The sequence below is a fragment of the Phoenix dactylifera genome, chromosome 5, assembly GCF_051530095.1.
Source record: "Phoenix dactylifera cultivar Ajwa chromosome 5, Ajwa_hap1_PhDact_Kaust_v1.1, whole genome shotgun sequence".
In the NCBI taxonomy this organism is placed as follows: domain Eukaryota; kingdom Viridiplantae; phylum Streptophyta; class Magnoliopsida; order Arecales; family Arecaceae; genus Phoenix; species Phoenix dactylifera.
The window spans coordinates 26,868,572-26,882,396 of record NC_143194.1 but is presented as its reverse complement, the minus strand read 5'-3'; the positions used below and the strand labels follow the sequence as shown (position 1 = coordinate 26,882,396).

The 13,825-nt window shown below is 37.3% G+C and overlaps 1 protein-coding gene across 1 annotated transcript; it reads right to left on the bottom strand.

The window, feature by feature from the left end:
* Window positions 1–516: 516 nt before the first annotated feature.
* Window positions 517–4,105, bottom strand: LOC103722863 (microbial collagenase). Its single transcript, XM_008813562.5, has 4 exons — window positions 3,838–4,105; window positions 3,580–3,762; window positions 3,435–3,494; window positions 517–1,099 (listed from the first exon to the last, which is right to left on the bottom strand). Exons 1-4 carry the CDS (start codon window positions 4,039–4,041, stop codon window positions 818–820), a joined length of 729 nt encoding a protein of 242 aa, XP_008811784.4. The 5' UTR covers window positions 4,042–4,105; the 3' UTR covers window positions 517–817.
* Window positions 4,106–13,825: the final 9,720 nt, after the last annotated feature.

Genomic DNA, 13,825 nt, shown 5'->3' with positions numbered 1-13,825 from the left:
TAGGTTTGGCATTTTAATTCACTAATCAAAGCCCTTGGTTTAAGTAAACTAGATTCTGTAAGAGAAGGGTCAGATAATTTGGTATCTTGGTTCAAAACAGTGCTTTATTGTAATTTCCTCATATCAACACTGCAGTGAAGCCATGTCGTCTGTCTGTCCGTCCCTCCTCCCTCCTCCCTCAGCACCCTCATTATGGGTACTAGCGAACAGATGTCCAAATGTATACATGTGTTGGGATCAAGGACATCTAATCTAATTACTCGCATTGGGTACCTTTTCTACATATTTATGCATTATGCATGTCATACAGATGCACAATAAATCCATGCAGAGATATCTTGCAAACATACATCTCAAACACATAATCTGGAATCAAGATATACGGTCCGCTAGAAGCATGCAGGCACCCAATTCAGTGTAGATATTGCCAATGGAAGGTGCATGAGGGCAGATAATAATGATTTTCAGACATGCATGAGTACAAACAAAAGAGGAATTTGAATTAATGCACATGAATTAATTCTATTTAAAGTATGTAATGCTAAGTTGCTTGAGAATTAAAAGTTTGCTGAAAAGTTGATACATCACAAGGAAAAAACAAGGATAAAGAACAGGACAGATGCCTCATGTCTTGTGAAAGGATGGAGGTGGAACTACATTTGGATAAAGCACCTTTACTTATCCCTTCTCATATCTATATTGCAATACACCACTGAGGTCCTTTGTCATTTTTCACACAAGGCTCTGAATAAAACCAATATACAAGCACTACGTGATGTCCTCACCATGAGAATTTAATTGAATTTTTTTGTAGGAATTATGTGACACGGCGACATCGACACCAGAATGCAATGCCTCCACCTCTGCCTTGAGCAACAGCAATTTCCTCGTCTACATAAAACCAGATGAAGAAGGGATCCTTGGTGCTAGGCTCCCTCTCTCCTCCTCCCAGACTAATTTGCAAAGGACCAAATGGTCCAACCTTTATACGAACACACTCAAAAATGAATGCCAGTATCCTGTCCTTCCACGAAAATTTGCCTTCAAAGGTTAGACAGCCAATGGGCCCTAAATAGACTCCGTTCTCAATCCTCTTTGCCTGATAATCCAAATCAATATTACCAAATCTATCCAAATTCATTGTATCATTTTGCCTCAATGAATAACAATTTCACTCTTGCACCTTACAAAGATAATAATAAAGCCAAAGAAATTAATATGCCGGTTATTGCAAAAATCTGCACCTATTAGTTAAAAATCAAGGTGATCAAGTTTTTGAGCACCTATTAAGTTTTGAGAAACCTCCACAAGCTACCTCAAGGTTGTTGGTTGCTCAAAACTTAATACTCTTACAGATACCTTGATAGATAAAATCAAGGTGTTACACTAAGACCTTGTGTCCGTGGCATGTTCAGAAGTCTTATATGCAACAATATGATTTACCATTTACAGCATGATTCTGGTGTTATGTTCTGATCATCAGGAATGGAAGCCCTAAGCCATCCACTTGATGTAAATGCCATTCAAATGGATCATAGTTCCTGGAAAACAATTGCTTGGAAATGATTGGCATTTGCATCTACAGCAGCTGGAGACAACGTCACAAGAAGGGCATTCTATAACAATTCAAAATTTATTTTTAATCAACTAGTTTTAATCAATGTGCTGTTTTCAGGTGAATATGCCATATAGCTTGAACCTTTTCGAATTGTCAATACATTCATTTTTTGCTAGAGATGCCATGAGAAATTCTAGTTACTGGAGGTTTGAGTAGTCATTGAGGCCGGTCACACTCTCGTACAGTTACAACTTTTAACTTGTAAATCTATCCAAAATGCTTTTATTAACCATTCACTGGAATTATACCAAGATATACCTTAAACAATCTCAACCAGGAAAACAAATCAGATGCCTCGCTTTTTATATTCACATTAAGATGTTTCACGGAATCTCAAATCAACCAGTCATCAGATCACTTATCAGAGAAGTAAATAGACAGATGAGCCGAGCTGCCCAGTTGAATGTTTTAGCGGACAGTAAAAGGTTGTCAAAAATAATGGCAGACAATATTTTTAGAGATTATCCACTGACGTGGAGATTTGGTTTATGGCCCAATCATCTTGAAACAAAGTTTCCTAATGCTATATTTGGTTTTTGCTTAAGTGGATGCAAGAAAATGGAAATGGGGCAGGAAAGATGTTAATCTGCACTTACCATTTCCTTTCCTTAGCTTTCTTAACAAGCAAGGATGACATTTATTTTACTATGGTAAAACCAGACAAGACAATGTGACATTCATTCTCTACATCACATTCTAATAGAAACTGCCTTTTTTTTATTAAAAAGAAAAAAGTAGAAGACTCTACAACAAAGCATTAGGACTTGCTTTTCTCGATTAACACATTAATGGGTTGATCCTCTTTGCTTTGTTACTCAACCTTTCACAACCAGCTTCCTTATTAAACTTCCTGACATAACCAATTCTTATTGCTCAAAGGTGCATGCATATCACATCTGCTGAGACAAAATCAAGCAACTAATGGTTGGTCATGGTAAATTTTCCGTCTATGAGACATTCACAAGTACAAAAAAATAGTAAACTATTGAAAGCTTCAAGGATATAAAGTTGTTATTTTCCAACCCATTTCATCGTTGTTCTACTGATGATGCTGTTATTTGGAACAACACCAACTCCTCAAAGATTTTGGTTTGAAATGCTTTCTCTACCCTTATGCCTCTGCTTGTTGCCGTGTTGAACCATGGGGAATTATATGGAAGCTCAAAGTACTGGCCAAGAACAAACTCTTTATTTGGATTGCATCTGTCTTTCTAATAACTCTCCATTCCACAACCCAATTTTCATGACTCTCACAATCTTTTTAGATCCTTTATTCCTGATAAGTCCAAACATGTACATAGAGAGAGGCCAATCAGGATGCTGATTGGCTTTTCGAACAGGCCATCTTTGATCAGAGTCCAGGATTTTGGATTGGTCCTTTCCCCCAAGGTACTTGTAACTACTGACAATAGCTTGTGATTTAGGCTTTGTCCTTGAGCAGGACCGAAAAAAAAAGAGCCTCATATTGTTTAAAGAAAGCCACTTTGGAATTCTATTTCAATGAGTTTATGATTACCACACTTATACTGAATCTAATCTTCAGTAATGAAGATCATCTTCTTGTACAAATGTAAGTAATGTTTTTTTTATCATACTCATATTTAACTTCCTCTCATCTCATTGCTTTTTTTTTTTTTTTGGTTTTCTCAAATTCATTTAAATTAACAAACTTTATTTATTCTGCATGATCCAAGCTATAAGAGTCACATTGAGAATCAATTGTAAGCCAATCAAAAATTAAACTTTTCCACAGTAAATCAACACCGAGACATCTCTTTTATGAGAAAATAAAGGAAGAAGAACGGAATTAGCTCACCGCAGCATCAAATCGCTGAACAGCAGTAAGAGGGAAATACCGGCCCTTCTCCAACTTACCCTAAAAAGCCCAGAGACCAAATCTCAGTAAGAAATAGAGCTAATAAGCAGGCAAAAAAGAAGCAGCAATAGAGAGCTGCGCTCACCTGAGCGGTGAAGATAAGCATCCAGGTCCTCCCCGGAGACTCCGTCCCGCCGAGGGTCTCGAGGAACGACGAAGACTCCGCCTTGGCCTTCTTGATCGCGGCCAGAGCGTCGAGGACCTCCGCCGCCGGGACCCGCCGCGTCTTGGCGGCGGCCTTCAGCACCTTCACGCTCTCCGCCACGCCCTATGAAGACCACCAGCCGCAAAAAGAGTCAGAAAAGAAAGGCAAAGCGAAAGGGAACGCTAGAATTATACCCACCGGTTCGGGGCTGGATGATGGGCGCTTCTGGTCCCTCTCCAGGGCTCCGAGCTCCGGCGGCGCCGCCGCCGTGGAGAGGAATCGGCGAGCGCGAGTGTCAGGGGTTTGGGGAGTAGCGGGGATTGGTGGTTTAGCGAAGGGATGGCGTTTGGTTGCAAGGAGAGATAGAGAGGGGGAGGGCGGAGAAATGGAAAAAAAAGCCATTTTTGGGGGGCGGCGGCTCCGTTTGGTACTGCCGTCGTGCTCATCCTTACGCTTAGTTAGATGCCGTTGTGGTTGAGAAATTTTGGAGGGACGTAGAGGATAAAATCACTGTTTCAAGTAACGGCTGCTTTACTGTCATACCAGCCATTAAAAACTTAAAATATTATTTGAACATTTTGGTAATGTTATGAATCATTTGCGGAACAAGCTAAATGCTATAATGGCTGTTATATATGGTTTAGGCTGTGTTATTGTGACCGTTATGAAATAGTATATTGCAGTCATTGTATTTGCAGCCCTTTATTTGATATTTTTATTATCTATTTAAAAATAAAAATAAAATAAAAATATTTTCCATATATATCCAGAAACATAATTTTATATTGAATGGAAATAATTTTGTCAAATATTTATTATATTTTGATGTTATTTCCAGCAATGCCAACCATATCAAATAGTTGCAGTTATTATAATAAACTTTCTCCTTGAGCGGTAATAGCCACCATAATATACTTTGCTCTGATGGAAAATGCTAGAGAGGTCATACTCGAGGACCAATTTTCTTGCCGGAGAATATTTTTAAAAATTATTGCATCAATGCAATCTTTTGATAAAACTAATGATGTTAGTATAGTAAAATTATTTAGCAGAAACAAACATGTTTCACATCGAAAAATAAGCAACTCTAGAAATATTCTAAAATGCATGAAGCAATAAGATTCAATAAGATGTCTACGTATGCTTTATTTTTGCAATTATAACCTAATGGCATAGGTTATATGCTACCTAGATGGTATGGTTTGATGATACTACTTCTATGAAAATATTGCCAATTGGAAATGATATTGCTCCAATTATTGGCACTTGATTGTCAAAATTTAGAAAACTAATTAAATATGGTCAGCCTGTAATTTAGGGGACATATGTCATGTTAGTGCTACCTAGATAGTACCCAAACTTCACCCATAATCTAAATTAACATTGAGAAAATTAATGTGTAAGCATTAAAATTCGAGATTCTATTATCCGGCTTGTTTGATCAAGATGTAATTGTAGCATTTGCATATCATCCTCTACAGTATGGACTTAGACCTTGGGAACCATATTTGGTAGGAAAAAAATGATACATGATTGAATTAATTATCGGCAAATTCTCCATCACCATTATTTGTGTTGCGTTGGATTTTTTCAGATATACATAAATTTAAATTAAATTTGTTTTAATACTCAATGTAAAATGCGTTAGTTGTAATAACAAAAATATTAGTTCTCTCTATCTCTCCCTCCCTCCCTCTCCCTCCTTCTCCCTTCCTCTCCTTCCTTCCCTTGGTTTTAGTACTCCTCAAGGTGGTATAGTATGTACCAATATCATACCGAATCAATAGCTAGCCAATATGTCTCCTAATATTAGTTCAGCAAAATTCTGACCTTGACACGAAAAATGAAATACTTTTCATCTTAGAGAACATTATATATATAAAGAAACTTAATGTCTTTCTCATAAATAAAATTTATCTTCCTGGCATATATTGTTATTAATATTCATTCCATTTTAATGTCACAAAGATATTCATATGATATAGCACAAAAGTTACTTTAATGTAGTGACTGATTCAGAATTCCAAACCAATGATTATTTATTTTAGAGAGCAAGAATTAACTTTATAGGTTCATTGAGTGTCCCCTCACCATGGTTTACTGATACTTAACTTTATTACGATCAAGTTATGTATGCTCGAGCTAGACTATTCCATGCTACTTCAGTTCCTACGGCAGAATTGAAAGCGGCTTGGGAGGGTTTTATAGCGACTTTCTTCACTTTGAAATATAGAAATATTATACTTGAAGGTGATTCTAACACAATTATAAGTTGGATACAAGATAGTGCTCTGTTAGGAAAGACCCCTTCACTAGATGAAAACTTTCCTATCTTTGTGTGAGTAGAATGAGAATACCACAATAATTAATCAATGTAAGAACCACCAAAAAAAACAAACCACAAGAAAGAGACAAGAATTTTTAGGTGGAAAACCCTCCAATATGAGGAGAAAAAACCACCGGACCTAAGTCCACCACAAACCTCCACTATCAACAATAATGGGCTTACAAAGTATCTTCTCTAGGCTAAGCTAGAGGATCACATACATCAAGGATCTCTTCCTTGGATCACAAACAAAGAGTTTATATGAAAAAGAGTTTAGGCTCCAATAATAAAATGAGAACAATCTCACCGAGTGTAGGTTTGCACAAGGTTCTTCTTCCTCTTGAAATGCCTTGAATAAGATCTTCACCTCCTCCTTGAGATGGATTCCACAAGCACTTCTCCCAAGACGGCTACCCACTTTTGTTTTCTTCTCATCCACCCTCTAATAGAATAATTAACCCTAACCCCTCTTTTCCCTCTTTTTGTTTCCTTTTTTTTTTCTTTTTTTTTTTATTTAAATTGCTGGGTCCCACCTCACATAAGGTGGGACTCGGCCAACAATTCTCCCCCTCCCATCTTATGTGAGAGGCTCCACCAAGCTTGCCTTAAGCATACAAATATCATGCTTCTTCTTAAGCAAAATTTTAGTCATCATATCCGACCCATTCTCATCGGTATGGATTTTCTCTAGATGCAAAAGCTTTTCTTCCAACACATCCCGAATCCAATGATACCTCACATCAATGTGCTTCGACCTTGAATGAAAGCTGGGATTCTTGCTAAGATGAATGGCACTCTGATTATCACAAAAGAGAGTATACTTTTCTTGTTTCAAGCCCAATTCTTGGAGGAATCTTTTCATCCACAACATTTCCTTACATGCCTCTGTCACCGCAATATATTCGGCCTCTGTAGTGGACAAAGCAACACATTTCTGCAATTTGGACTGCCATGAAACAGCTCCCCCTGCAAAAGTCATCATGTATCCCGATGTAGACTTTCGAGTATCAATATCACCAGCCATATCTGCATCTGTGAATCCTTCTAGCATAGTTTTTCCATTTCCAAAGCATAAGCAAGCTTTGGAAGTACCTCTAAGGTATCTAAGTATCCATTTGACTGCAGCCCAATGTTCTTTGCCAGGATTCGAGAGAAATCTGCTCACAACACCAACTGCATATGCTATGTCTGGTCTTGTACACACCATGGCATACATCAAACTTCCTACTGCTGAAGCATAGGGTACATTTTGCATCTCCTCTTTCTCCCTTTCATTTGTAGGACATTGCTTGTTTGTGAGTTTGAAATGATTTGCAAGTGGAGAGGAAATCGGTTTAGCCTTTTCCATATTAAACCGCTCGAGCATCCTTTCAATATACTTTTCTTGTGATAGCCAAAGCTTCTTGATCTTTCTATCACGAGAAATTCTCATGCCAAGCATTTGCTTTACGGGCCCCATATCTTTCATGGCAAACGATTTGCTTAAGTCTTTCTTCAACCTATCAATTTTGTTAGTATCACGGCCAATAATCAACATATCATCTACATAAAGCAATAGAATGATAAAATCACCATCACTAAACCTTTGCACATAGACGCAATGATCAGATTTTGTCCTCTTGTAGTCGTGGCCCATCATGAAAGAATCGAACTTTTTATACCATTGCCTTGGTGCTTGTTTAAGCCCATATAAGCTTTTCTTCAACTTGCAAACAAGATGTTCTTTGCCCTTAGTTTTAAACCCCTCAGGTTGCTCCATATAAATTTCTTCCTCTAGGTCTCCATGCAAGAAGGCTGTCTTCACATCAAGTTGTTCAATCTCAAGGTCCATACTAGCTGCCAAACCCAATATAATCCGAAGAGATGACATTTTCACAACCGGAGCAAAAATTTCATCAAAATCTATACCTTTCTTCTGACCAAAGCCCTTCACAACTAATCTTGCTTTGTACTTAGGTTTTAAGCCGCTCTCATCCTCCTTTAATCTGTATACCCATTTGTTCTTGAGTGGTCTCTTACCCTTAGGAAGCTTTACCAAATCAAAAGTATGATTTTCATATAAGGATTTTATTTCTTCTTGCATAGCTTGAAACCATTTATCCTTGTCCTTATGATTCTGCACTTCTAGGATGCATTCTGGCTCCCCCTCATCTGTAAGAAAAACATACTCTGAAGCAGGATATCTAGATGATGCTCTGTGCTGTCTAGTAGACCTTCTGACCTCTGGTTCTGTCATTTCAGACTGACTTGATAGTTCACCATGTTCTGAAGCTTCACTGTGACCATTATCACCTGTAGAACCCTCACTAGCACCTGTATCACTATGCTCACTGTCATCCTACACATCTCCCCTATCATCATCATGGACCATAGGTGGAGGAACTGGATCAAGATTAATTGGAGAACTGTTCAAATACTTCGGCTTCTCTTGCTTTCCAAAGTCTTCAATAAATTGATCTTCAAAGAAGACAACATCTCTACTCCTGATCACCTTTTTGTCTTTTGGATCCCACAACCTGTATCCAAATTCTTCATGGCCATAACCTAAGAAAATACATTCTTTAGACTTTCCATCAAGCTTAGACCTTTCATCTTTTGGAATGTGAACAAATGTCTTGCATCCAAACACCTTCAAATGACTGTAGGATACATCTTTTCCTGTCCAAACTCTTTCTGGCACATCACCATCCAAAGGAGCCGATGGAGAAAGGTTGATCAAATCCACTGCAGTCCTCATAGCTTCACCCCAAAATGGTTTTGGCAACTTTGCATGAGAGAGCATACATCTGATTCTCTCTACAATTGTTCTATTCATTCTCTCTGCAACTCCATTTTCTTGCGGTGTTTTAGGAACTGTCTTTTGGAGCTTAATGCCATAGTCTTTGCAATATTTTTCAAATGGCCCTCTATACTCACCTCCATTATCTGCCCTGATGCACTTTAGCTTCTTGCCTGTCTCTCTTTCAACCATGACATGAAAGTGTTTAAATATATCCAAGACTTGATCCTTGGATTTCAAAGCAAAAGCCCATACCTTTCTAGAATGATCATCAATAAAAGTAACAAAATAAAGTGCACCACCAAGAGTTCTGCTATCCATCATGCATACATCACTATGTATCAAATCTAGAATGTTAATTTTTCTAGATATAGGTGTTCTATGAAATGCAACTCTATGTTGTTTTCCGGCTAAACAATCAACACAAGTTTTCAAAGACACACCTTTAGTATTTGGTAGCAACTCCTTCTTGGCTAGAATTTGAAGTCCTTTCTCACTCATGTGCCCAAGCCTTTTGTGCCAAAGCTTTGTAGAGAAATCATCATCAATTGTATTCACCTCTCCTTTCTTTAGCTTTGCTTGCATCATGTAGAGAGTATTATTTTTCTTTCCTCTTGCTATCAACAAAGAGCCTTTTGTGAGCTTCCATTTTCCTTCACCAAAATGATTGCTATAACCTTCATCATCAAGCTTGCCGGTGGAGATTAAATTGAGGCGGATATCCGGAACATGTCTAACATCTTTGAGTAGCAACTTGCACCCTGTATTGGTCTCTAAACATACACTCCCCATGCCAACAATTTTGGATAAACCATCATTTTCCATCCTAACACAACCAAAATCACCAGAAGTATAGGATGTGAAGAAACCACCATGTGGAGTGATATGAAAAGAAGCACCAGAATCAATCACCCAGTTACTATCTTCATATGCAAGGTTGACACAACCATCACTAACAACAATGACATCTGCATCAGCTGCAACTGCTGTAACATCCTTTTCCTCTGTCTTTGCTTCACCTTTTTCTGTGTTCTGCTCTCTTTTCAATGCTCTGCACTCTCTTTTCATGTGTCCTAGTTTGCCACAATGATAGCATTTTATGCCTTTCCTTGACTTTGACCTGCCCCTGGATTTATCTCTATTGTAAGGATACTTGCTTTTGCTTCTACCTCTTCTTTCTGTCACAAGAGCCTCAGCTTCAGGAGATATTCCCTGTTCCTTTCTTCTAACCTCTTCATTTAGCATGCTATCCTTTACCATATCCAAAGTGACCTTGCCGTCAGGTGCAGAATTGCTTAGAGACACCACAAGAGTCTCCTAACTGTCTGGCAAAGAACTAAGAAGTAACAAAGCCTGCAACTCCTCATCTAGGACAAGCTTCATAGTAGTCAACTGATTCACCAAGCCTTGGAAGTCATTCAAGTGTTCTGTCACACTTTTCCCATCTTTATACTTCAAGTTGACAAGCCTCCTAATCAAAGAGGCTTTATTCTGTGCAGTCTTTCTCTCATACATGGCCTCTAATTTCTTCCACAAAGAGAAGGCATTGGTTTCTTGAGCAACATGATGAAACACAGTCTGATCAACCCATTGTCTCATTTGTGCAACTGTCTTTCTGTTCATTATATCCCATTCCTTGTCAGTCTTCTCTTTTGGCCTAGCCTCATCTCCATGGATAGGTTCATACAAATCCTTACAATAAAGGATATCCTCCATCCTAGGTTTCCAAATGGCATAGTTGGAAGATGTCAATTTAATCATGCCTCCCATAGAATCCTCCATTCGAGTCACACAAGAATTTTATCAAACACCTTGTAGGCACAAAACCTTGCTCTGATACCACTTGTTAGGAAAGACCCCTTCACTAGATGAAAACTTTCCTATCTTTGTGTGAGTAGAATGAGAATACCACAATAATTAATCAATGTAAGAACCACCAAAAAAAACAAACCACAAGAAAGAGACAAGAATTTTTAGGTGGAAAACCCTCCAATATGAGGGGAAAAAACCACCGGACCTAAGTCTACCACAAACCTCCACTATCAACAATAATGGGCTTACAAAGTATCTTCTCTAGGCTAAGCTAGAGGATCACATACATCAAGGATCTCTTCCTTGGATCACAAACAAAGAGTTTATATGAAAAAGAGTTTAGGCTCCAATAATAAAATGAGAACAATCTCACCGAGTGTAGGTTTGCACAAGGTTCTTCTTCCTCTTGAAATGCCTTGAATAAGATCTTCACCTCCTCCTTGAGATGGATTCCACAAGCACTTCTCCCAAGACGGCTACCCACTTTTGTTTTCTTCTCATCCACCCTCTAATAGAATAATTAACCCTAACCCCTCTTTTCCCTCTTTTTGTTTCCTTTTTTTTTTCTTTTTTTTTTATTTAAATTGCTGGGTCCCACCTCACATAAGGTGGGACTCGGCCAACATGCTCATCCTAATCTTAATCCATTGTCGTGGACATTCGGCATTTTGCATCAACTTTGGACTTCTTCAAACCTGAACATGCTTTCAGGAAAGCCAATTACCTTGCTGATTGGCTAGGAGTATTTAGATAGATTTCAGGATGATGATATTTTGCCTCCTGAACTGGCACTTCTCCTAGAGATAGATTCCATGGGCTTCCACTATCTTCGGCCTCTTTGATTTGTTCTTCACTTTGTACTCTGGTTTTAATTTTTATATTGTTCTCCCTATGTGGATCTACAAATAAAAAAAAAAGAAAGAGAATTCAAATGGGTGATAATACTAGAAGACATCATTGTAATCTTTCTAATCAACATTAATTAGATATACACGCCATGCATAAAACCAACATTAATGATTGAATTATTGCTAATTGTCTTCTAGGCATAAATTCTTCCAGCAAAACACGATCCTAGCAGTGGCACAGTGACAATACAAAAGGTTAAGTTTATGAATTTACACAGATATTGTATTATAAGACAAGTGTATGTGCACCACAACTTTTGATTCCAAAAGGCTTCAGACTTTCCAATGAAATTATGAAAAATAGGACCAACATGCATGAGCTTATCATAACTTATCAATAGCAAATGTTATAAGTCCTTAGAGTGGTCTAAGATCGTCTTTCGGGCTTATTTGGTTAGGTGTAAAGTGAGCCGAGAGAAAGATTACTTCACTTAAATGGCCTCGGTTCTCCTTGAGCCAAGATCACTTCAAACTTATTATTATTATTATTTTACCAAATTCGTGAATCATTTCATAAACCACTTGCATCTCTATTTCAAACTAACCAAACATCTTAACTAAGTTCTAATTTGACTTAACTCAGTCTAAATATCCAGTTAAACATGATAGTCACTTGAGGGATGGTAACTTTCACATTCGGCCGCATGGAGAATCAAACATGCCGTAACCATGGCTTTGGTCCTTGTCGCAGAACAAAAAAAAAAAAAAAGCCAATTTTGCACGTACTCTTGCAACATTTGCAAAACTCCAACCGGGGGTATAATCCAGGGTTCATGAATTTTTTTAGATTTTTCGTAGGTATATTTTTGTAAATATCTGAAATTGTATGAATATTTTTGCAAATTTACTATTTTTATGTGTGCTATTATTAATTATTCTTTTTGCATGTATACTCTTATAAATATCTAAAGCATGTATATAGCCTCACAAGTTTACTATTTATATGTATACACTTATAAATTATTTATTTTTGCAAATACACCTTTGCAATTTACTTCATTCTGCATGTATACCCTAAACTTTTAAAAAATATATATGGCAAAAGAAATAATTTATAAGGATATACAACAAACAGTAAATTTGTGAGAGTATATACGCAAAAAGAAAAACTTTATAAGAGTATATGTGTAAATAAAAAAATTATGAGTGTATACATGTAATTTTAGATATTTATATTAGCATATGCATAAAATGAATAATCTATATATATATAGTAAATTTTCAAGGGTATGCAAATAACATTAGATATTTATAAAAATATATACACAAAAAACCCTAATTTTTTTAACAAGTCTAGCACTGTATATTTTTTGGGATGTCAATGAGGATGGATACCCAAATATTTTATCCATCCTTGTGCCGAACCGGATGGTTTTAATCAAAATTAAATGGGATTGGCTTCGATGATAGGTTTAAAAATTAAAAATCATTCAATTTGGATTTTAGTTATGATGTTGGTGATTCCTCAACTCAAAACTGAATCAACCCAAAATTGAACCTAAAACCAAACCCAATACTGAACATGAAACCAAATATATCTGATATTTAATACCTTTTATATCTAGTGTAAATTCGAATTACTAACTCGATTAGACTGGCCATTCTTAACTACATACTCAATCTGGAATATCCATAACTACACTGCCACAAACCCTAGCACGAAAAAAGGAAGGTTTTTCTGATGCTCCACCTCTCTTCAGCTCTTCATCTTTGAGTTTCCATCCGTGGCTCCGCCTCTCAAAAAATCCTAGCCCCTCTTTCACCTTGATCTAGACCTCTCTTCACCTCGCAACCGTGACCTCTCATCGCTAGTTAGCTTGCCTACCTTCTCCCTCGGACCTCCACTTCAATCCAAGGACGGTGCCACTTGTTTCTATTGAGATTGTCGTCGTTGCTACTGCTGCTTCTAGTTCTTATTCCCCACCAGAAAAATCATGGGCCCACCAGGCAATCCACCTCCATTGCCTTCCTCCTCCTCCTACCTAGCAACTCCTCTACCCATTTAAAAAAAATTAAATGATTTTTAGTTTTTTAGTTATGATTTTGGTTTTGTAGGTTTTCTCCGGTTCTGATTTTTCATTTCAAAAACTATTCGGTTTCATTTTTGGTTTAAATTTCGATTTTTTTACTAGCCGCATTAAATTCTCCCCATTGACATCCTTATATATTCCAAATTACGGAAAAACCATTTCAACCTCCCTCGACACCCACCTAAATCCTTTTGCTGAGCTTATAAATGCTCGATAAGGGATAAAAAATGATATATTTCGATTTCAGGCTTCACAATTATGGTTAGAAGATGATTTAGCTAAAGTAATTGCTTCGATTATATACACCAGTGTCATTGAAAATTCAAGCTAA